Source organism: Sminthopsis crassicaudata, chromosome X (genome assembly GCF_048593235.1).
Source record: "Sminthopsis crassicaudata isolate SCR6 chromosome X, ASM4859323v1, whole genome shotgun sequence".
In the NCBI taxonomy this organism is placed as follows: domain Eukaryota; kingdom Metazoa; phylum Chordata; class Mammalia; order Dasyuromorphia; family Dasyuridae; genus Sminthopsis; species Sminthopsis crassicaudata.
The window spans coordinates 3470506-3495751 of record NC_133623.1 but is presented as its reverse complement, the minus strand read 5'-3'; the positions used below and the strand labels follow the sequence as shown (position 1 = coordinate 3495751).

Here is a 25246-nt window from a genome sequence, read left to right as displayed (position 1 = left end):
TCTGGGGTGACAGAAGGGCGGGGAACAGGGTTGAACTGGACTCTCAAGGAGTTTAGAGAGGTGGGTGGGGAGGTGCAGGGTGGGGGTGGGGTAAAGAAGTGCGTGGTGGGGGCGGAGCGGGGCACTGTGCCCGGAGGAGCCCCGCGCTCTGGATAAGGCCTATTTAATAGCGGTCGGAGGGCGGCGACTACTCGGCATTCAGGGCGCCGGGCCGGGGCTTGGGCGGAGCTTGCTCGCCGTCGCCGGAGCCCGGAGCCAAGAGGGCGAATTGGTTGGCCGATCGGCCAGTCAGTCGGGCAGCAGGGTAGGCGGGGCTAACTTCCTCCTCCTCCCTCCTCAGATCTCCTCCCACTCCCCCACGTTCCGCCCCCCGCCCCCTCTTGTCCTCCCCCCGCCCTTCTCCCCCCCGCACCCCCCCCACCCCCCCCCCGCTGGGCCGCTCGGGCTCGCGCGCTGGGAGCGGGTGCGGAAAGATGTCGGACGCGGCGGTGGCGGACACTCGGCGCCTTAACTCGAAGCCTCAGGACCTGACGGACGCTTACGGGCCGCCAAGCAACTTCTTGGAGATCGACATCTTCAACCCGCAGACGGTGGGCGTGGGCCGAGCGCGCTTTACCACCTACGAGGTCCGAATGCGGGTAAGTGAGCGGGGCTCGGGGTGCGGGCCCAGGGAGGGGAGGGGGAGGGGGAGCGGCCCCGCGCGCGCCCGGCCCCGCGCGCGCGCACCTTCAGGGGCGGGGCAAGGAGGGGCCTCGAGACCGGCCTCCCTCCCCCCCGGCCCTGCCCTCCCCTACCCTCTTCAGGCGCGAGCCGAAAGCCTCCAGCGGGCACGAGCATGGCCCCTGGGCGCCGCCCGCTGCGCGCACGCGATGGAGCCGGGGGAGGGGAAGAGGGGGGAGCCGGGAAGGGGGAGAGGGTTCGGGAGGGGGTGTCAGATCGGGCTTTCTAGCCGCACCTTTGTAACCCTGCCGATCCCCCCCTCCTTGCCAGCCTCCCTAGTGATGGGCCCCTTGGGCCTGAGGCTTTGGGCCCAGTTGGGGCCTCCGTTGGGAAGACGGGAAAAAGCGGGTCCCCTGGAAGCACCCAAAGGTGGGGTCGCCAGCTTCGAGTTTGGGAGAACCCCGACAGAGTGGTGATGGGTGCCAGGGGCCGGGAGCGGCTCAGAAAGTTTGGGGCCATGCCATCTTTCTGTACCCATCTCCCAAAGGCCTTTGTTGGGCCTGAAGGCCTTTGCGCACCTCAGTCTCCTCCCAGGGCCCACCAATTGGGAGAAGGCTCTCTACTGGGCCTTGTGGCCTGGAACCTTTCAGTTTCCACTGGCAGTGGGGCAGCAAGCAGGCCCCGAAGGGTTAAGGAACAAACCTAAGCACCACCACCCCCCCCAAATTGGAAATCGATCCATTCCCCGGGCCCTCTTTCAGTCTGGAGGGAGGCAGGCCACGTCCAAAGAGCCCAGCCCAGCACCCGGAGCTCAGGGGGCTGATTGGTCTTCTAAAGCCCTTCTGATCAATGCTCAGGGAAAGGAAGGGTGTGGAAGGGTAGACTAATGGAGTGCTACAGCCATTGAGAAGCATCCCTGCCAAGGGAAGTGTGAACATTAAGTTCCTCAACAGACCGAAAATAGATTGGATGCATTTTTCCTAGGGATGAGAAACAGCTTTGAGTGAGCCTGGGACATGGCCTTATGAATTTGTGACTAGGACTTTTTTTTTTTTTTTTTTTTTTTTTCATCCTGTGATTTAGTGAGTGCTTTGATTCTCAAAAGAGAAGAGTATTTCAGGGATATGTTGTAAATAACTCTTTGTCCCAGCCCTGGTTGGGAGGAGGAAACTCTCCCTTATGGAGTCTCCTTGACTAGACTTGGGAAAAACCAACACTAACAACTAAGCAGTGTGTAAAAGCTTACTATTCACTTTATTTTCATCAGTCCTTCCCACTCTTTGCAGCATGAGGGGCTTACAGTGTAAACTTTTATTCCAATTCTTGGTTTCTAGAATGGTGATTTCTAGATTTTTGGGCTCATGGCTGCCAAAACCCTTGTAATTTTGTAAATTCAATTTTATTTTTAGTCATTTTGTAGTTATAGATATTTATAGTCATAGTAACTATATTGACAGTTATTTTATTTTTAGTTGTTTTCAGTTCCAAATTCTCTCCCTCCACCCAGAGAGAAAACAAGAAAAATAAACCTTACAAAAATGTGTAGTCAAGCAAAATAAATGCCTGCATTAGCCACGTCTAAACAAAATCCTGCCCTCTGAGTCCCTCAGCTGTCTGTCTGAAGGGGGGCAGTGAGTTTCATCATGTGTCCCTTCTTTCATCACTAGCTCAGCTCCATTATGGCAAGCAGTTTGGTCTTTACAGTATTGTTGTTACTGTATAACTTGTTCTCCAGGTTCCGCAAAGCCTTCCTCATCTCACTGAACTCTTGACTTTTTTGGAGGACTTATATTTGCAACAGCAAGGTATTTGGTTTTAGGGGACTTTTAGGGCCCTTTGACAAAGAAAGACAACTCCAAAAGCAGAGTTTTGCTCCTGCCTTCCTCTTCGTAAACAGCTGGATGTTTCTGCCTTCATTCCTCCTTGTTTGCTCTAAAATCTTAGATTTTAGTCCCGGAAAGGGCTTTTTATGAAATTTTATGCATAAGGAAGGCCTGAGGAATGGCAAGCCAGATCTACTCAGGCCAAATCCCAGTTTTCTGCATAGTCCCCTCTGATTCCTCTTATGAGGAATTTCTTGGGGGCCAGTCAGAGTTGGGAGAATCCCTGCAAACGCACGGGTCTGCACGGAACCCCGGTTGCTCTGGCTTGAACTTTTTAGGGAATGGAAGTTGTTGAATGCCCATTCTCCCATGGATCTGGGCTTTGTGTCTCCCTTGCCCTTGGCTTCTCTGGAGGACATCCCTGCCCTGGGCAGCTGGCAGTTCCGAGTAGGGAGCATCCCTACTGAAACAAAACCCGGGGAGTTGGTTTTTGACATCTGCTTGGTGGGGTAGTGACCCTTTCTTTAGGAGAGAAGCCAGGCAATGTCATCTCTGAGGCAGAGGAAGCCTGCAGAGTGCTCCCTGGTGACCGGCATGGTTCTCCTGCCGGCACCTCTTATGGCAGGGTAATATTCAGGAATCTACGGGGATTTCTCACTCACCCCCACCCAGAAGGTTCAGGAGAAGGATTCGACCGGGGCCCCCGTGCTCGCTCATTTGCCCTCAGAGCATTCCTGGGGAGAAGAGGTGAAAGTAGTGAAATAATGCTTTAGCCAAGCCTCCTTCCTATTCTGGGCCCTGGGCCCTGAGGTGGCACCTTCATGGCTTGAAGCCTGAGCTTCCATTTTGGATGACTCAGGAGAAGGCAGCCTCAAGCCTCCCGGATTCCAAAGCCCTTTTTTAGTATCATGGCAGCTAAGAAGAAGGGGAGCCGTTCCAGCTATTGGGGGCTAGAAAAAAGGGATGGAAACGGACTCTTCTCACTTCCACAGTTGCTGGGAAACACAACCGCTCTCATGTAGCTCTTCCTACTCTGCCTGTGACAGTCACCCAGCCGGGGGTGCCACAGTGCACAGAGAGAGGAAGGCCTAAATTCCGATCCAGCCTCAGATTCCGAATTGTGTGAATCTGGGCAAGTCACTACACCTCTGGCTGCCTCAGTTTCCTCAATTCTTACATGAGGCTAATAGCAGCACTTCCTTCTTATGCTTGTGATAGAGATCAAATGAAATCATCTTGCTAAAGTGTTGAGTTTACTGTGCCAGCACACATAAGTGCTTAAGAAATGCTTATTTCCTTCCTTCAGCCATAGCCGTCCCTTTACCTCAAGATCCTTGAGGGGCTTTTGAATGGTTCGGATCTGAGATCGAGCTGGTTGGTATCAGGGAACAACCTAGACAAAACTCGCTTGCCTGGCTCTTATTTCTCATGAAGTTTTCAGAGCAGGGAAGAATCATGGCTAAATTGTTACCGAGGGCATGGCGTCCTCAGTCTGGCAAGAGAGTTTTTGAACGCCCGCTGTGTCTTCAGCAGTAATGTAAACGCCATCAAATCTACCCAGGATTAGAGCTATGTTCTCCAGCATCTGGGGGTTTTACTGTGTGATCGGGGAGAAGGAGACCACATATCACAACAGTGAAAGGGGTGCAATGCTGTATTGTACAAGGGCTCAATTGGTTGGCAGTGCCCAAATAGTGTCAGAATTCCAGAGAAATCAACCAGGGCTGTTTGAGGAGCCTGGTGTGTGTGGGGGGTGTCTGGGGGAGATGGATTAGGAGAACCCATTGATGGGTGGCAGGGTTTGGGATAGGGTGGGGAGGGTGTAATGTTGGAGAATTTACATTCTTGTTCCATTCAGGGGATTCCTAAGGCAAGAGTAGGGTACAGGTTGGGCACGGATGAAGGTTAGCGTTTCTGCTCTAGCGTCCTGAGATGGGGGCCAGGAACACACATCTGACTAGACCCTATTCCTCTCAGAACCTGCCCGAGAGGTTGTAAGGGATGGGTGGGTCTGGACTGTCACCGAGAGGCCGTAAGGGACGGGCAGCTTTGGGCTGTCAGTTCCTTCTTCCTCCCCTCTTTAATTCCTCCTTTCCCTACAGACAAACCTACCCATCTTCAAGCTGAAGGAGTCATGTGTGCGGCGACGCTACAGTGACTTTGAGTGGCTAAAGAATGAACTGGAGCGGGACAGTAAGGTGTGGCCACCCCCCACCCCACCTTTGTGGGAAGCAAGCCTGGGAAGGGATTAGGAAGGGTGGGCACAGCCAGACAGCACCACGGGATGCTTCAAGGGGGTCACATCAGACAGATCACCTTTAAAAGGGGCTGGGGGCCAGGCCCACATAGGCTCAAGAAGGGTCAGATAAACACATGGATGTTAAATCTGAAACCGATTATTAAAGAAAGGTAAGCGTGTTGGGGCCCATTCTCAGATGTTTTGACGTGCTACCACGGGGGGCAGCCCTGCCCTCCACCACAAAGCCTTCGTGCCAGTGTCAGAACAGACCACGGGCCAGTATGGCTCACTTGGGGCACTTGTGTTCTTAGTTCTCCTGAGCTACTGCTTGGGGGACATGGGGGGCTCTGCCCCAATCTGTGGTTTCCCATCCTCCAGTGGTTGATGTTTGGGATCTGCCCACAGATTGTAGTGCCACCGCTGCCGGGGAAAGCCTTGAAGAGGCAGCTCCCCTTCCGAGGAGACGAAGGCATCTTTGAGGAGTCCTTCATCGAGGAGAGGAGGCAGGGCCTCGAACAGTTTATTAACAAGTGAGCTTGTTGGGATACAGGGGATCCCCGAGGTATATTGGAGTTCTGGACCAGAGTTGTGACTGTCCCCAAAGAATTTGCAAGCTTTGATAATTTCCAATTTGAGAGACCAAGTTTTATTGTAATTGTAACGTCCATTAAAGCAGGCTGAGCTCCAAGAGAGGGACAGAGCAAAGAGCACAGAGCAAGGAGACAAATTTCTAGGGAAAACTGTTGGAGGTGCACTTGGGGAGTACGGAACCAAGAACAGAGCCAGGGGAATGACATCACGGGACTGGCGTTCGCACCATGGGTGGGAAGTTTGGTTGAAGGGTCTGACAACAACCTCCTTCCTTCTTTCACGAAAGTGAGGGGCGCTCATTGTTCGGGTCCAGGTGCGAGATGGCGGCCCAGACTCTTGGGCGACAAACCAGCCATCCCTGGAGGCTAGCTTGGTGGAGTAAAAGTATCAGGCCCAACTCCCTTTCTTTCAAATACGTTTTCCAAGCTTGTGCTCCGTTATTCCCAAGAGCTACATTCCCAGGGGGACTTCATCATTTCCCAAGGCCAAATGGCCTGGGGTTTCAACTACTACAGGAGGTCTATGGTCTCTACTACTACTACTGAGGTCTCTACTCCATCATTTGCAAGGCCAGGTAGCCTGGGGTTATTATTCCATCATTCCTAAGGGCTGGACCACATCTGCCTGATGTCCTGAGGGCTCTGGCTACTACTCTGCCATTCCCTTCCTCTGCCCCATCTTTTACAATGAGTCCTATGTTGTAGTGTAGCGTGGCCACATGGGAAGACTGAGCACCAGGTTCCGGGCTCTGTCATCCCTTGGTCTTCTGCGGCTTAGCTAAGTCTGTGCACCTGCTTCCCCCCACCTTGCCCCACGAGGAGCGAGGCTAGGCTGTAGCTGGTTCTGGTAAAGCAGAGGCTTCAGAACCCCTGGGGTCCGTACGCCACAGCCCAGGTGAGGCCTGGTGTTGGTCCTGGCCGCCTTTGCCCTGCTCTTGGTCTTCAACACTGTTTCTGGATCTCTCCGGCCTTAAACACTTAAACAATTTCCTTACAGAATCGCCGGGCATCCATTGGCTCAGAATGAGCGCTGCCTACACATGTTCCTGCAGGAGGAGACAATCGACAGGAACTACGTCCCTGGGAAGGTGCGCCAATAGGAAAGCCCTCTGGCCGCCTGCCTTCCGCCTTCCTGGCAAAATGACACTGATTTTTACACTAAGCCTCTCTCTCTCTTGATCTGCAGTGGCTGTCGTCCCCCGGCCTGTCTGTCTGCCATCGTTCTCCCTGGCACTTGGCCATACTGTGGGCACTCTTCTAAGATCCTCCTCTCTAAAGAGAGGTGGGAAGCTGCGGGCAGAGGTCCTGGGCTTTTAGGGGGAGGGGTCAGGAATTGGCCTGAAAGGCACTGGTTTGGGCTTCCTCTTGGGCAACAAGGCTAGCCTGGGGGGCTGGTGCTTCAGTGGCACTAGGCCAAACAGGTCAGCGATGCTGTGAGTCTAAGGGAGGTTCCCCACTCCAAAGTTTAACCTGGAACTCTGAGCAGGGAGCACCCCTGCCCCTTCTACCTGCATGGAACCTACCTTTTGCCCTGTAGTGGGATGGGAGACTCCTGTGGGCTCTCCCAGTGTTCTCTCTTCCTCTCCCCACTTCTCTCTACATTTTCTTGGTTCCCTTCCCCACTCTTATGTTGCTGTCTAGGGCAGTCATCGACCCGGAAGCCAAGCAGCCAGGCTCGTGGATTCGCTGGGCCCATCGTTACTTAGGTGCCTCAGAGTCGCTAGAGACTTCTGGGGAAGCAGAGAGGTCCCCGCTGGCTTTCTGCTGCTCTCAGGGCCCCTAGCTGCTTCCCGGGCCTGGCTGGCTCTTCACTGTCTGTCCTTAATTGAGCAGTGAGGGTCAGCAGCCCTTTTCCTGAACCTGACTAGAAGAGTGGGCTGCTTTGCACAGTTGGTGGCTCATGGGTGATGGTGCAGAGTGAGAACGGTTTCTCGTCTCAGAGACTCCCAGTGGCCAAAAAGGACACTCTCCTACTCTCCTTCCTCCCCGAAATCTCAAGCCACTTTTTGTTCCCAAAGGGCAGAGCTACTTGAACAGATAATGTAGTCTGACTTCCGGCAAGCACTTTGAGCCGGGAAACGGGGCCGAGGGCGAAAACTTGTCATCCTCGCCCCCCGCTTTGGTCACAGGGTCATTGAGCTTTCTGTACTTGGTTCTTCACGGACCACTGGTGGTTCCTCTAGAAGCAGGCCTGGGGCTGGGAGCTGGCTTGGGAGTTGCCCTAGCTTTTAGTACAAAGCAGCTGCCAGGAGCTACCCTGGGCACCGGGCTGAAATGTGGCCTGCTGTCTGGCCCCAGAGTAGGAAGCATCAACAGGAGGACCTTCCCTGCACCCCTTCAGAAACCTAGGCTCCCCATCCTAGTAAGATGTCAAGGGAAGGGAGGGCTAGCCTGATCTGGGGAGGGAGGATTGGGTCCCGGCTTGGGATTGGGAGCTTGTCTGGAGTCCAAAGTGCCCCCAGGACAGAGGTCGGCTCTAGTTAGTGAGGCTGTGCCCAGGAGCAGCTCCCAGAGAGAGGCTCTGTTTCCTTTCCCACCTTGCTAATGTTGTTGTTGTTGAACTATCCGCTTCCTTTTTTGAGCTGTAGCTTCTGGTCTGTATTTTTTAAGACATTCCTTCAGCATGCACCAGTGCTGAGAGTCTGATGCCCCATCTCTGCTGTGTATATATCCTACCTTGGGGGTTCCAAACTTCTGTCAGACGATGTCATATCCAACTTCTGTTCATATTAAACCACTGTGAAGCAAGCCTCTTTTCTCCTCCTTTTTTGTTTTGGGACGCCTTAAAAGCAGGGAAACTCCTAGCAAGCCAGAGTTTGGGGTTGTAAACGCCACGCCCTGCCCACCCATTGACACCTGTTGTTCACCTGTCAGCATCTGCCAGGGCGTCTGCCACCAGGAAGAGGAGGAAGCTCTTTATGGTGTGGACAATCCTTAGCAAATTGGGCTTTTTTTTTTTCCAGGGGTGAGGTGGGGTGGGAAGAAATAAGTGATTGGTGCTAATCTATATAGTCCTATGCTCCTTGCTTAATAGGCTCTTTTTTTTTTTTTTTTTTTTAATAGCTTTTTATTTCCAAAACATATGCACGGGTAATTTTTCAACATTGACCCTTGCAAAGCCTTCTGTTCCAAATTATCCCCTCCTTCCCCCCACCGCCTCCCCTAGCTGGCAGGCAGTCCCATACATGTTAAATATGTTAAAGTATATGTTAAATCTAACATGTATACATATCTTTCTGCACAAGAAAAATTGGTTTAATAGGCTTTTAACATGCAGTTGAGGGAGTTGTTTTTTGGTTGGGAGGGATGCTTGCCTCCCAGGCCCCCCACTAATATTGAGTGAGCTCTGAGCTGCCCCCATCCTAATGTCCCAGACCTCTCCTGCTGACCTTCTATATTGAATTAGGCTTAAAAATGCCTCAATCGGACCTATTGTTAGATTTGTTAATAAAAGTAAGTAATGGGGCAGGTGTTGCGATCTCAATAAGGAGAGACTTCTAGGAGTGCAAGCTGACCAGAAGGGAAATGGAGGGTTAGAGTCGGGAGGGTTAGGGTTAGAGTCTCAGACTAGAGTGAGGGTTTTAGGGCAAGGGGAGGAGGTCTGAGCGGAGGCAGGATGACCGCTTGCAGGACATCCTTCATGTCCATGAAGCACCAGGTGCTCCCCGAGGCTCCCTCCATCCAGACAGCCTCATGAGTGAATGTAGATAGCCCATAAGACTGAAATGTGGAGGTTTCATAGAGTCCTAAGTTCTAAGCTGGATAGGGCCCTGAAGCTCAGTCCATGTCACAGTTGAGCATTATCCAAGTGGCAAGTATCTGAGCTAGAGTCTGAACCTGGAGCTTCTGGAGTCCAAATGGCCCTTTCAGTCTCACTCTAGCCATTCTGGATCATCTCCAAGGATCATTGACTTTGCCAGAAGGGGCCTTAGTGCCTTAGATTATCCCTCCCCACTCTCGCTTTACAAATAAACTACTCATATCTCAGTTGAGCCCAAACCTAAATCCCTCCTCGGTCACTGGGCCCATCCAACCTTCCCTCTCCCTGCTGCCATCACCAAAGCTTGCCGTTCACTATTCGATTAAAGCGAGCCCAAACCTAAATCCCTCCTCGGTCCCTGGGCCCATCCAACCTTCCCTCTCCCTGCTGCCATCACCAAAGCTTGCAGTTCACTATTCGATTAAAGCGAGCACTTATGGATCACTAGTAAGGTTTACAAAGCACTTGACACATGCTATGTCACCTGATCTTTACAGCAGAAGAGGTAGGTGCTTGTAGTTGGGGAAACTGAGGCAGAAGTAGAGTGACTTGCCCAGAGTCACGTGCAGGATTTAAATTCACATCTTCCTGATACCCATTTCACAATCTAGTAAGACTCCTTGTTCCCACAACGTGTCCCTCTTTCTTGTTTAATGCCTTACCTGAAGAAAGCCAATGTTGCTTTCATTTATGTTTTTTTATTTTTCTTAAAGCTTTTTATTGACAAAGCATATGCATGGGTAATTTTTCAACATTGACCCTTGCAAAACTTTCTGTTCCAACTTGTCCCCTCCTCCTCACTCCCTCCCCCCAGATGGGTAATACATGATAAAATATATGTTAAATCCAATACATATTATATATATATATATATATATATATATATATATACACACACATATATATATATACACATATATATATATATATATACACACACATATATATATATACACATATATATATATATATACACACACATATATATGTACATATATACATTATACATATTTATCCAGTTATCTTGCTGCACAAGAAAAATTGGATTTAGAAATAAGGTAAAAATAACCTGGAAAGGAAAACAAAAATGCAAGTGGACAATAACAGAAAGAGTGGAAATGTGTGGTCCACACAATGAATCGGTTCTTAATGCTCCTTATTATTGGAAAGGGGTTGATAGCTAGAATAAAAAGAATTAGTTGGTTTGGAAGTGGGTTTTCCTCTAAAAAAGTGGGTTTTCCTACGGGCCTGGGTCCCAGGGTGGGATGCCTCCTGCTGTACCCTTCATGCCACTCCAAAACACTGATGTCTGATTAGCCGCCTTCCCTGTCAAGCACTAACTTGGGGGTCAACCATGTCCTTGAAGGCAGGAGAGGCTGCTTGACCTGGATGGAGACCCAACTTGTTGGCAGTGTACTGAAAGTTGGGAAAGCCATCATCTTTGCTCAGGTAAGTTGGGGTGTGAACCCCAAAGGCGGAAGCTGGAGGGGCCTTCCATTCTCCAATAAGATGGTGAGCATGGGCGGATTTGAAGTAAGGCTGCTGGTCCTAGGCCTTGTGACTCGGGCCGTAGCTCCACCTAGCCTCCAGTAGGGTATAAGCGGGACCCCAGCTGGGTTTAGACAGTAGACCCTGAATCACCAGATTCTGCCCCCCCTTGGGAGCAGCTGCACAGACAGACCTGCCTGCACCAAGTGTCTCTGGTTGTTTGTATAAAAACAACCTGTCTCATATATAGAGAACAATATGAGTCAATCCCCATTTGAGAAATGGTCAAAAGATATGAACAAGCAGTTTTATGATGAAGAGATCAAGGCTACAGTCATGAAAAAATGCTCTAAATAATCATTGATTAGGGGCAGCTAGGTGGCGCAGTGGATAGAGCACCAGCCTTGAATTCAGGAGGACCCGAGTTCAAATTTGAACTCAGACACTTAACACTTCCTAGCTAGGTGACCCTGGGCAAGTCACTTAACCCCAGCCTCAGGGGGGGGAAAAATCATTGATTACAGAAATGCAAATTCAAACAACTTTGAGCTGAGCCATCATCTTGTACCTATCAGACTGGCTAAAATGATAGTAGGAGAAAATGGCAAATGTTGGAGGGGATGAGGGGAAAATGGGATACCAATACATTAGTATTAGTGGAATAATTAGTGGAACTGAGAACTGATCCAACCGTTTTGGAGAACAATCTAGAATTATACCCCAAGAGTTATCAAACCATGGAAAAATAAAATACTATAGAATAAATAGAATAAAAAAATAATACTATAGAATAAAAAAAATTAAAAAGAAAACAAAGGATAAACTAACAATATTTGTAGGAGAACGCTCCCTAATTTTTGCATAAATCGTTTTAATGTTTTTTGCAGTGACATTCTATTAAATGTCTGCTTTGAACTAAAAAAAAAATCTTTTTATGTCATGCTGTGTATGTGGTTTTTGGTTTTTGGTCTCTTTGTATTTAAGTTCAAAATGAAATAAAAAGAAGAAAGAAACAAAATCAATCTTCCAGTTGAAGGCCTCAGTAGAACCAAATGAAACTTTGAAGTTTCTCCTTAGACAAGTTAGCAACAGTCGATGAGCATTGATTGTGCCTCACACTGTATAGAATATACGCAATAGAAATAAATAGTAAGGCAAAATCAGTTCCTGCCCTCAAGGAGCTCCCAGTCTAATGGAGGAGACATCTTGCAACCAGCTGCGTACAAACAAGACCAGGACACACTAAAGCATGAAGGGAATACTGGCCTATAGCATGCCGGCAGATCAGGAAAGGTCCAAGGGGGCTCCCCAGCTTGCCTTCCCAGAAACCCAGGCTGCAAGATTCTACCACGGAGATGAGTTTGTACAGTGATTCTCGAAGACTGTGGCTTAATGTTCACTCAAACCAGATGTTTGCCAGTGTTAGGGACCAGGCAGAGTCCAAACAAAAGGATTCCCTGTTGATGGAGAGAGTCAATTCTGTAGGGTTTAGGTTTTCAAAGTGCTAGGCTTGGCTTCTCTCATTTGATCCTCTCAACAACACTGAGAGGTAGGGGCTATTCCCATTTTACTGATAGGGAAACTGAGGAATTAAGCGAGGAATTAAGTGACTCACTCAGGGTCACACAGCTAGCAAGTATATGAGGCAGGATTTCAGCTCCCAAGGAGGCTACCTGGCTCAGTGGATAGAGGGCTGGGCTTGGAGTCAGAAAGAACTACTCTAGTATCTTTGCCAAGAAAACCCCATGGACAGTATGGTCCACAGGTCATGACGAGTCAGACCGGACAGATCAACCACAACAAAGTTAGGTCACTTCTGCTCACTCTACAACTTTGTGGTAATAGACCTTTCTCAAGGAAATCCACAGCAGTGCAAAGGAGTGTTTTATCTGTTGGAATCAGCAAGATTCAAATTCAAAATCCAGCCTGGAGCACAGACTTCTGTGCCTCAGTTTCTTCAACTGCAAAATGAGAATTAAATTAGATGCTAAGCTACATAGTGACTGGTACATATTAGGGGCTTCTTTCTTTCTTTCATTATTTAAAAAATTTATTCATTTTTGATATTTTCATTTTTTTCTCCTTACATCCCTTCACCACTTCCCAAGATGGCAATTTATCTGATATAGGGTATACATATACAGTCTTGTGGAACATATCTCCACGTAAGTCATGTTGTGAAAGGAGAATCAGAACAAAAGGGAAAAACCACAAGCAAGAAAAAACAACAACAAAAGCTGAAAACAGTATGCTTTACTCTGCATTCAGATTCCCTGGTTCTTCCTCTGGATGTGGATGATATTTTCCATATCGGTCTTTTGGAATTGTCTTGGATCACTGTACTGCTGAGAAGAGCAAAGCCTATCAATGTCCAATGTTGCTGTTGCTGTGTGTACAACATTCTGGTTCTGCTCGCTTCACACAGCATCAGCTCGTGTAAGTCTCTCCAGGCTTTTGTGCAATCAGCCCACCCATTATTTCTTACAGAACATTAATATTCCATTCCGTTTATATACCACGATTTGTTTAGCCCAATTAATGGGCGTCCCCTCAGTTTCCAATTCTTTGCCACCACAAGGGGTGGGGGTCCTTTTCCCTTTTTTAGGATCTCTTTGGGATACAGACCTAGTAGAGGTATTGCTGGGTCAAAGGGTATACACAGTTTAATAGCCCTTTGGCCATAGTTCCAGGCTGTTCCCCAGAATGGTTGGATCAGTTCACAACTCCACTAGCAATGCATTAGTGCCCCAGTTTTCCCACATCCTCTCCAACATTTATTATCTTTTCCTATCATTTTAGCCAATCTGAGAGGTGTGAAATGGTACCTCAGAGTTGTTTTAATTTGCATTTCTTTAATCAATAGTGATATAGAACATTTTTTTTAATTTGGCTTTAATCCCATCTGATAATTGCTATGCATTCAGACTCTATATTGTTTCTCTGGAAGTGATCAGCATTTTTCACCCAGAGTCCTTTGTAACTGTCTCAGATCATTTTAGTGCTAATAGTCGTCAATCATCATGCCCCGATCTTTGCCAAGAAAATCCCAGATGCTATCACAAAGAGTTGAAGAACTGAAAAATGACTGAATGACAATGGTTATTTATATATTATGTTCCTCGTCCCCATCCCCAGTGATAATGAGCACTCTTTGAGGACTTGGACAGTTCTTGCCTTTTTCGGTACCCCCAGAACTTAGCCCAGTGCCTGGCCAGTAGTAAATAATTCATAGTCAAACTAGGCTATCAGTTCCCTTCCTTTGCAACACTCAACTTTCAGTCATTTGTAACTTATCTAAGAAGTGGCTTATGTGCCAAGGGGAGAAGGAAATAAAACTGATTAGAAGATCTTTGGAAAAAAGAGGGAGAAAGGGCTCAGGGTCACTAGAAACATAATAACTGGGAACATAAAGCTGAGAAGTGATAGATAGGAGAGGTAAAGTACAGTACCATGCATTTTTTAAAATGTTTTCTTTTTATTATGAACTTAATTATTTTTTAGTAAAGCTTTTTATTAACAAAGTATATATGTGGATAATTTTTCCAACATTGACCCTTGCCTAACCTTTTGTTGCAAATTTTCCCCTCCTTCCCCCCACCCCTTCCCCTAGATGGCAAGTAGTCCAATATATATTAAATATATTAAAATACATGTTAGATTTAATATATGTATACATATTTATATGTATTTATATGTCTGGTTGCACAAGAAAAATCATATCAAGAAGGAAGAAAAAGAAAAACTGAGAACAAAATGCAAGCAAATAACCACAGAGAGAGTGAGAATGCTATGGTGTGGTCCACACACTGTTCCCACGGTCCTCTCTAGGTGTAGATGGCTTTCTTCATCACTGAGCAAATGGAACTGCTTTGAATCATCTCATTGTTGAGGAGAGCCACGTCCATCAGAATTGATCCTCATATAGTCTTGTTGTTGCTGTGTACAATGATCTGGTTCTGCTCATTTCCCTCAGCATCAGTTCCTGTCAGTCTCTCCAGGCCTCTCTGAAATCCTCCTGCTGATCGTTTCTTACAGAACAATAATATTCCATAACATTCATATACTAGAACTTACTCAGCCATTCTCCCTCTGATGGACATCCTCTCAGTTTCCAGTTTCTGGCCACTATGAAAAGGGCTGCCACAAACATTTTATTACTTGTGGGCCCCTTTCCTCCTTTAAGATCTCTTTGGGATGTAAGCCCAGTAGTAACACTGCTGGATCAAAGGGTATGCACAGTTTGATAACTTTTTGAGAGTAATTCCAAATCACTCTCCAGAATTGTTGGATCCGATGCACTTAATTCTTATAAATATATAATGAACAAAAAGGGAGTTCTACGCAAAAACTTTACATTTCAAAGTTTATATTAAATTGAACAAAGAAAGAACAATGTTCTGTGTCTACTCTGTAATGTTTTTGCTTGCTTTTGTTTATTTTTTTTTCCTATTTTACCAATGTTTTGCTTCTTTTTTTCCTTTTCTCATTCCCCACTAACTCACTCCCCTCACCTAGACAGGTGGCTTCCTTTATAATAAGTCACCACAGTGAAGCAAAACAAATATTGGCCATGTTGAAAATACAAGTTGTCTCATTGGGTGTCTCCAATCTAGTCCATCACCTCTCTGCCAGGAGGTTTCAAGCTCAGTCTTCAGAAAGCCTGATTGGTCAGTGTGTTCATTTATCAGGGTTCTGGACTGTTTTAGAATTGTTAACCTTTACTTTATTGTGATCATTGTGTTTAACAGTTTCTCCTGGTTCTGCTCACTTCAATATCCATCAGTTCATACAGCTCTTCCCAGGCTTCTCTGAATCAGTCATGTCCGTTATTGTTTCTTAGTGCACAATAATATCCCATCACATTCACAAACCACAGTTTGTTCTGTGCCCCAATTGATGGATATACCTACTTGATTTCCAGGTTTTATCACATGGGAGTGCTGCTCTTTTTCACCTGTGAGTCCTTTCCTTCTGCTTTTGCTCTTTCTGCGGTCTAGGTTTAGTAGTAGTATCATTGGGTCTGAGGGTTTGTGACTCTTTGGTTATAATTCTACATTTCTTTCTTTTTTTTTTTTCTGAGGCTGGGGTTAATTGACTTGTCCAGGGTCACACAGCTAGGAAGTGTTAAGTGTTTGATTTGAGCTCGGGTCCTCCTGAATTCAGGGCTGGTGCTCTATCCACTGCGCCACTTAGCTGCCCCCTAATTCTACATTTCTTTCCAAAATGGCTGGAGCAATCTACCACTCTACCAATAGGGCATATTTCCAAGGCAGCTAGGTGGCACAGTGGATAGAGCACCAGCCCTGAAGTTAGGAAGACCTGAGTTCAAATCTGACTTGAGACACTTAACACTTCCTAGCTGTGTGACCCTAGGCAAGTCACTTAACCCCAATTGCCTCAGCAAAAACAAAACAAACAAAAAACAAAAACAAACAAAAAACCAGCCTATTTCCGGGTTCCCTGGCTTGCCAGGGCCACAGAATTCATCACCATGTGTCCAGGCTACTGGAGATGACCCTCTTCATACTTAGGTAGCTTGGTTCTCAGAAAACAGACTTGGCCTGTGGCCAGGACCATATTTGCAATCTTTCCAATGAATAGTAGGGGCTGGCAGAATTCTTATGACTTTCTGACATAACCTTTAAGAACTCCTGGTTAACCCACGCCTAAGACTATGTATCAAGATAAGGTCAAGATGGGTTCATGATTTAGACATAAAAAGTGATATTATCAGCAAATTGGAAAAACAAAGGATGGTTTACCTCTCAGATCTGTGGAGTAGGAAGAAATCTGTGACCAAAGAAGAACTGGCACTCATTATTGAATACCAAGTAGATAATTTTGACTATATTAAGTTAAAAAGTTTTCGTACAAACAAAACTAATGCAGACAAGATTAGAAGGGAAGCAATAAACTGGACAATATTTTCCATTTAAGGGTTCTGATAAAGAACTCCAGGATATCTCCTTGTCATGATGAGGTATTAAAGAAGGAATTCTGTTACTACTGTGTTACATATTTAACATACAGTGAAAAAACCAAGCATAACCCAGAATCACGGCTCATATAAGATCCCCTCTTCCCTTCCTTACATTTTGAAATTTTCATGTTTGTTGATAATTTTTATTTTAAAGGAAATTAAAAATCCCAGTGGAGTGTTAGTATGCCTGTCCTCCCACTCCCCCTTTAACACTTGTCATTTTCAGCTTTTGTCATCTTTCCCGGAATGTTTTCAGCTGTATTTCTCTTACTCTGAGGGATCTGTGGCACCCTTTCATGTACTTTTAAGAAATTATATTTCATCATTTAGAACTGCTTTTGCCCTTCCTCTGTCCGCCTACATATTCCAGATCCTAGGGAGAATGATTCTAGCTTCATTATCTGATTAGCTTGGACATCAGATTTACCTCAGAGATATTTGCTACAACTCTTCCCCCCCACTAGTTATCTGCTTCTAATTCTGTCTTGATTTTTGCTATCAAAACTTTTATTTCGAAGTACTTGAAATTGTCCATTTTCTCTTCGATGTCTGTTTCTGTCTCTTGTTTACCTGAGAATTCTTCCCTGTGCCATGCTTATAAAAGATGCCCCTGTTTCTTCTCTTGTTTGTAATATGACCTTCTTGTGATATATGAGGTAAGATGTTGGTTTAAAGAGTTCTTAGCCTATGGGTGATGAACTCGTTTTTATTTTTTTTATTTTTATTCAATTAGCATTCATTAAATGCTTCCTTTGTGCCCGGCCTTGTGCCAAGATCTGGGAATACAAAAGGAGGCAAGAGCCAGTTCCTACCTAGAGAAGCTCACAATCCAAGGGGGAAGACACTAGGCAAATTACAAGCTATAGAACAGGATAAATAGGGGATCATCACCAGATGGCAGGCACCAGCATGAAGGGGGAAGCAGAAGACTTCCTGTAGAAGAGGGTATTTTATCTGGGACTTGAAGGAAGCTAGAAGGGAAGGAGAAGTCAGGAGGGAGAAAGTGGAAGAGTTTGGGGAGGGGGGTATGGAGACACTCCCGGAAAATATTTGGATTAGGAAGATGAAATGACAGGAACAGCCCTATGTCACTGCATCACAGAATGTCTGGAAAGCTAGTAAGGGGCCAAATTAGAAAGGTTTTGATTTTTTTTTTAAATATGCTAGAGGATCTTCTATTTGATCCTAGAGGTGTTAGGGAGCTACTAGATTTGGTTGAATGGAAGAGGAGACAGTATGACATGGTCAGACTTGAGATTTAGGAAAATCAATTTAGGGGAAACTAGAGAGCTCAGTGGATAGAGATTAAGATCTGGTGTTTCTTGGCTCCCTTTCTTCCTCCTTTTCCCCCTTATTTCCTTTCAGGTTCTTTCTTAATCTCCTCTCCCTCCAGATGAAATTATTATTTTGTATAATTGGTGGTTTAGCATTAAATCTGTAAATTCGTTTAGTTATCATTTTTTATTTTATCAGTACGTCTCAACCATGAACAATTAATTTCTCTCCAATTATTTAAGTTTTCATTTATTTCTGTAAGAGAGTTTTGCAGTTATATTGATATAGTCCCTGAATGTGTTTTTGGTGGGTTGATTCTCAAATATCTTTACACATTTTGCAAATTTTTCTGAATGGAACCCCCCCCCCAATTGCTTCTTTTTTATAATATTTTTATTTCATAATTATAACTTTTTTGGGTAATTTTTTTACAACATAATCCCTTGCACTCACTTCTGTTCCGATTTTTCCCTTCCTTCCCTCCACCTCTTCCCCTAGATGGCAGGCAGTCCCATACATGTTAAATATTCTATAGTATATCCTATGTGTGCAGAACCGAATTTCTTGTTGCACAGGAAGAATTAGATTTAGAAGGTAAAAGTAACCTGGGAAGAAAAGCAAAAATGCTCACAGTTTACACTCATTTCCCAGTGTTCCTTCTCTGGGTGTAGCTGATTCTGTCCATCATTAATCAATTGGAATTGGATTAGCTCTTCTCTATGTTGAAGATCTCCACTTCCATCAGAATCCATCCTCATACAGTATTGTTGTTGAAGTGTACAGTGATCTCCTGGTTCTGCTCGTTTCACTCAGCATCAGTTCATGCAAGTCTCTCCAGGCCTCTCTGTATTCCTCCTGCTGGTCATTTCTTACAGAGCAATAATATTCCATAACCTTCATATACCACAATTTACCCAACCATTCTCCAATGGATGGACATCCATTCATCTTCCTGTTTCTAGCCACTACACAAAGAGCTGCCACAAACATTCTTGCACATACAGGTCCCGTTCCCTTCTTTAAGATCTCTTTGGGATATAAGCCCAGTAGTAGCACTGCTGGATCAAAGGGTATGCACAGTTTGATAACTTTTCCCCAATTGCTTCTAAACTAGGTTTTGTTAATGTTCTTTAGAAAAACTGATCATCTTATTTCTTTCCATCAAAAGGAGATTTAAATTTAAAGGCCAGGTCCATGAAGTCTTCATTGATTCTTCTCTCCTCAACCTTCCACCAGGCTGGAATAAATCATTTCCCAGTAACTTTAGTTTCTTAGGTTCCTCTCCCTTCAAATGAGGAAATGGAAGTAAATGACCAATCAGGTGCAATCCTTAGGGCATGCTCGTTTTCCTAGTAATCTCAACCCTTCTTTGAACTCCTGTTAGCATCTTCTTCCTATTCCTTCTCTGATATTTCACACTATTCATTCATCTAACAAATTATTCATAGAGTATTTGCTATGGACCAAATACTAGAGCTACAAAGATGAACGCCAGTTGGCCCCTGGCCTGAAGGAGCTTTTGGTCTGAGAGTAAGGGGAAGACTCAGGGTTTGAGGTATTAGGGACCATTACTTGGCTCTTTGTGTCATTATTTGGCTCTTTGGCTAGTATGAGGACACAAAGAAAGGCAGAAGATGGGATTTGAAGGAGGCAGGGCAAGCCAGGAGACAGTAATGAGGAGGGAGAAGAAAGGAGGGTATAGAGAGAAATAGCCTGGGGGTCCTAATCAGCACAAATTTATTATCACCTAGGCACTTGAGGTAGATTGTATGATTCTGATCCTGCCTTGGTGGAAGAAAAACAGATTCAGTGTGTTAAGTTTTCACCATTAAAAATAATCCATTCCGGATGTCCATCAATTGGAAAATGGTTGGGTAAATTATGGTATATGAAGGTTATGGAATATTATTGCTCTGTAAGAAATGACCAGCAGGAGGAATACAGAGAGGCTTGGAGAGACTTACATCAACTGATGCTGAGGGAAACGAGCAGAACCAGAAGATCACTATACACTTCAACAACAATACTGTATGAGGATGTATTCTGATGGAAGTGGAAATCTTCAACATAAAGAAGATCCAACTCACTTCCAGTGGATCAATGATGGACAGAAATAACTACACCCAGAGAAGGAACACTGGGAAGTGAATGTAAATTGTTAGCACTACTGTCTATCTACCCAGGTTACTTTTACCTTAGGAAGCTAATAATTAATGTGCAACAAGAAAATGGTATTTACACACATATATTGTATCTGGGTTATATTGTAACACATGTAAAATGTATGGGATTTACCTGTCATCGGGGGGAGGAAGTGGAGGGAGGGAGGGGATAATTTGGAAAAATGAATAAAAAATAAAATAAAATAAATAAAAATAAAAAATAAAATAAAAATAATCCATTCCATGTTGGTAAAATTATCCATGCATATGCTTTATAAATAAAAAGCTTTAATAAAACAAACAAATAGATAGATAGATGAACAAATAAATAAATAAACAAGCAAACAAACAAACAAATAAATAAATAAATAAAGGGAATAGGACAAAGATATGGTTGGAAAACTGGAAAAAAAAATCCATTCCCTCCTGCTGGCCCCAGTCACCCTTGATGTGGCTCTTCCTCCTCCACTCCAAAATATCTTATCTTTGGTGAAAGTCCCAGAATATGTAGTAAGTAGCTCTTTCTAAATGTAGTTTCTATGTATCTCCCTAATGCAAACTCCTTCACTCCAAGGCTTTTCCTCGAATCATTCCAAGAGAGTCAGGAGTTAGATCTCCCCTGGCCTTTGTCCCTAACTATAATCCAAAAGTGAACCTTAATGCCAAAAGGGCTCCCTAGAAACGGAGGAGTGGAGAGGAAAGGAGCCAGCTTCTTGGCTTAGTCTGATCCAACACAAAAGGAGGGAGGGGGTGCCTTTCTTGTATCCCTTTGATATAGAGAAATAATAGACCAGGAGGCTGGCAAGAGGCTTCATGTATTGGGGATACCCTAAAGGCTTTGGGACATGAGGAAAACCAGGGTTCATTCAAACCCAAGCAGCGCTCATTAAAGCTCCAGCTGGGATGTCGAAACAATTGAGATCCTGCCTCCCTTGCCTTTATCCAGGCTGGCCCTGCCACCTGGAATGCTGCCCCCCTCCTTTCCTCTGCCTCTTAAAATTCCAGGCCCCCTCCGGGCCCAGAATCCTTCCATGAAGGCTTTGCAGCTTTCTCACCCTGTTGCTGCTCAGCTCTCCTTTACCCTCAAATGACTTGGTGATTATTGTTCAGAGATTTTCTTCTCACTTCTCTGTGGACATATTAGAGCAAGGCTGGAGGGCTGGACTCTTGGGCTTTTTATGTTTGAAGCCCGGGAGCCTATCCCCGTACCTGGTACGTGGGGAGGGCTAAGGACTGGGCCTGGCATCTCTTGGGTGAGCCCTAGAGGACTTTACCCTTTACCCTTGCAGGGTAGTACCTTCTCTCCAACTGACTTAGCTTTAAGACAGGGAGAAACTCGCCCAGAGTCTTAAACCCAGTAGGTGCTAGAGACAGGCTGAGTATACAGTAAGAGCTTAATAAGTATCCATTCTTGAATTACTTTGAATTGACCCACGGTCCCTGGCCTCCTGTGGCTTAAGGTCTAAAAGAGAACTAAGATATAGCCATAGCTCCTATTCAGTAATGAAGGAAGGGAGCAAATCTACTTTAAAGCAAAACTGTATGACTCTGAGGAAGTCCCTTCACTTCATGGTGGCTCAGTTTCCTCATCTGCAAAATGGAAATGGAAATATTTACCCTAGCTACCTCCCTGGGCTATTGTTAGAAAAAAGAATGCTCTGTGATGGGTGATGGGTAAGGGAACGCTTCCTGGAGGAGGCAGCCCTTTGAATTGAGCTTTAAAATATGAGTATAATTTCTACCATGTTTAACATGGTAGATAGGATTACTTGTGGTCTAGGGGAGAGGGTGGGGAAGGGAAATTGGAACACAGGGTTTTGCAAGGGTTAATGTTGAAGGATTATCCACACATATGTTTTGAAAAATAAAAAGCTTTAAAATAAAATAAAACAAACAAACACATGAATGAATGAATAAATAAATAAATCAAAGATGAGTCTGGGGCAGTTGGGTGGTACGGTGGATAGAGTGCTGGCCTGGAGTCTGAAAGACTCTTTTTCCTGAGTTCAAATCCAGCCTCAGACACGTCCTAGCTGTGTGACCCTAGGGAAGTCACTTCACCCTGTTGACTCAGTTTCCTCATCTGTAAAATGATCTGAAGAAGGAAATGGCAAACCGCTCCACTGTCTCTGCCAAGAAAGCCCCAATCGGGGTCACAGTCAGTCAGATGTGACTGAACAATAACAACCAAACCAAAGGGCGAGGCAATTTCAGGAGAAGGGGACCTGTGTGTGTGTGTGGGGGGGAAACAAAGACACAGAGGTGTGCTTGCTTGCAAGGGAGGAAACCAGCATTTCTAAAGCTCTCAATCTGTGCTGAGCATTTTACAGATGTTGATCTCCTTTGATCCTCACCACAACCCTGGGAGGTGGCTGCTATTATTATCCCCATTTTACAGATAAGAAAACTGAGGCAGGCAACGGCTGAGTGACTTGCCCTGTGTCATCCAGCCAACCAGGAAGGGTCTGAGGCTGGATCTCCATCCTCTGTTTGGTGCCCAGGAAGTAAGTAGGACCGTTTGGGCTGAAGAACTTGGGGGAAATTCTCTGCTGAGCTCCAAACTGGAGCTCATCTTAAATCTTAAATCATCTGGCATCTTAAATGCCAGATGTGCAAAATGAAAATCATTCTCTTTCTTCCTTTCCACCTCCTACCTTCCTTATTACTGGCATTAGTCCTTCAGGCCCTCCAAGTAGGAGTCTTTCTGGATTTCTTCCTCTCATTCCTCCACCCCATAACTCAGACAGTGCCTGTTGATTTTACCTTAGAAACATCTATCAGCTGTGTGCCCTTTTTTCTCCTCTGACACTGCCCCTACTCTTGGACAGATCCTTATTTTCTCACCTCCTAGACTATTGCAATAGCCTGCTTGGTGTGTGTGTGTGGGGGGGGGGGGTCTTGCCTGCTTCTACCCTGACTTCAGTCTATCCTCCATTCAGCCACCAAAGTGATCTTCATGATACTTCCCCCACCCTCCCACCCCAACTCAGTAAACTCCCTATTGCCTCCAGGATCAGATACAAGATTTTCCATTTGTCATTTAAAGCCCTTTATAATCTGTCCTCTTCTCCCTTTTCAATCTTCTTATCCCTCACTCCCCAACATGTGCTCTTTAATTCAGTGATCCTGGCCTCCTGACCATTCCACAAACAAGACCCTCTATCTCTGGGCTCTGAGCAAACTCTCTGTTTGTCCCCCAGGCCTGGAACATTTTCCCTTCTCCACTCTGCATACTGACCTCCCTGGCTTCCTTTAAATCCCAACTAATGTCCCAGTTTTGACAGGAAACCTTCCTGACCCTCTAAATGCCAGTTATTTTCTTCTGGTAATTATTTCCTATTTATCCTGTGCTTAGCTTGTATTTGTTTGCTGATTATCTCCTGCATTAGATTGTAAACTCCTTGAGGGCAGGGACTGGTTTGTAAATTTGACCCAATTCTCTATATATTCTAGAAATGAGGGTCTTAATCAGAACCACTAGCTCTAAAAGTTGTTTCCCATCTTTCTGCTTTCATTCTAACCTAGTTGCATTGGTTTTGTTTGTGTAAAATCTTTTTAATGGGATCAAGATTATCCATTTTGCATTTTATAACATTCTGTATTTCTTGTTTAGTTGCAAATTCTTCCTTCTGACATACATTTGACAGGCAACCTATTCCTTGGCCTCCTACTTCGCTTATTGTATCATCCTTTATGTTTAAATTGGGGACCCATTTCAACCTTATCTCCGTATAGGGTAGGAGATGTTGATCTGTGCCAGTTTTCCCAGCAGTTCTAGTCAAATAGTCAATTTTTATCTTAGAAGTTGGAGTCTTTGGGCTTATCAAATAGTAAATTAGAGTCCTTGACTATTGTATCTTGTATGCCTAATCTATTCTGTTGATCCACCACTCTCTTTCTTTCTTTCTTTTTTTTTTTCTATGACGAAAACAGAAATTTAATCTGCCCCCCATGGGGACATGCCCACTGATTCATTGAAACAGTGACCAGAGATTTACTCCCACTAAGTTGACTTTCTTCATCACTCTTATTTCTTAGCCAGTACCAGATAGTTTTGATGATTGCAGCTTTATAACATAGTTTTAAATCTGCTAAGTCTGAGGGCAGGGTTTGTCCCTTTTTTTCCCCCCTCTTATTGTCAGCACTTGTTGTTCAGGGGGGTTTTCTTGGCGGAGATATTGGACTGGTAGGCCATTTCCTTTTCCAGCTCATTTTACAGATGAGGAGACTGAAGCAGACAGGGTTAAGTGACATGCCCAGGGTCACACAGCTAGGAAATGTCGGAGACCAGATTTGGACTCATGAAAAGTCTTCCTGACTCCAGGTCTGGTGCTCTGTCCAAGGCAGTACCATCTAGCTGCCTCTAGGTAGTGAAGATATTGATTAGAGACTGCCATTTCAAGGAGGAGAGATAGAGATGGGGGGGGGGGTGTAGACATGTTTGTAGGCAGTAGGGAAGGAGCCAGTGGAAAGGGGGAGATTGAAGATAAATTGAGAGAGTCTCCTGGCCAAGATCAACCCCTCTACATTCCCAAGTGATCCAATTCCCTTCCATTTCCTCCAGCAGGTCACTCTCTCCATCATCCCGACTCTCTCAATTTATCTTCATCTCCCTCTTTCCACTGACTCCTTCCCTACTGCCTGCAAACATGTCCACGTGCTTGGCCAAGAGAAGGGCCACCCCTTCATGGGAGAATGAGGTGAAGAAGAAGAAGAGAGAGTGGGGGATGCAAAACACCCCTAAGTCCAGCTTGAAACCAGAGTCAAACGTAACTGAGAAAGCCCGAACCATAGAAATAAAGAGCCAATCAAAAATCATGTTAAATACATGTATTGAACTACCTGCCATCTAAGGTGGGAGGAAAAATTTTGGAACAGAAAGTTTTGCAAGGGTCATTGTTGAAAAATTACCCCTGCATATGTTTTGTAAAGTTGTATTTAATAATAAATAAATTAATGATAATAAAACAAACAAATAAATAATAAGCTTTAATGAAATTTTTTTAAAAGAAAGAAAATGTTACTATATAGTTTTGAGCCCACTTTTTGCAGAGCTTTCCTTTGTGGGTAGCAGTGTGGACGAGGATGATCATTGTGCCTTCCTCTTCTTCGCCTCTGTCGCAGGGCCTAGTGCAATGTTTGGTACTCACCAGCCATTTAGGAACTGGATTCGAATTCACCATGGGATTGTACCATAGGAAGGTCTCCACTCTTGGGTTCTCTCTGAGCCCTCCTTGAAGGGGACCTGCTGGCCCACTCCTTTCACCCT

The 25246-nt window shown here is 45.3% G+C and overlaps 1 protein-coding gene across 1 annotated transcript; it reads left to right on the top strand.

Annotated features, from left to right (window-relative positions):
- The first annotated feature begins 406 nt into the window (after positions 1 to 406).
- On the top strand, positions 407 to 8060 carry SNX12 (sorting nexin 12). The gene is made up of 4 exons (XM_074277106.1): positions 407 to 638; positions 4586 to 4681; positions 5128 to 5252; positions 6310 to 8060. The coding sequence occupies exons 1-4, from the start codon at positions 474 to 476 to the stop codon at positions 6410 to 6412; spliced, it is 489 nt and encodes a 162-aa protein (XP_074133207.1). The 5' UTR covers positions 407 to 473; the 3' UTR covers positions 6413 to 8060.
- The last annotated feature ends 17186 nt before the right edge of the window (positions 8061 to 25246 follow it).

Coding starts and splice junctions, on each gene's coding strand:
- SNX12 (XM_074277106.1), top strand. CDS start 474: ATGTCGGACGCGGCGGTGGCGGACACTCGGCGCCTTAACTCGAAGCCT. Junction 639..4,585: donor CCTACGAGGTCCGAATGCGG/GTAAGTGAGCGG, acceptor CTTTCCCTACAG/ACAAACCTACCCATCTTCAA. Junction 5,253..6,309: donor CTCGAACAGTTTATTAACAA/GTGAGCTTGTTG, acceptor ATTTCCTTACAG/AATCGCCGGGCATCCATTGG.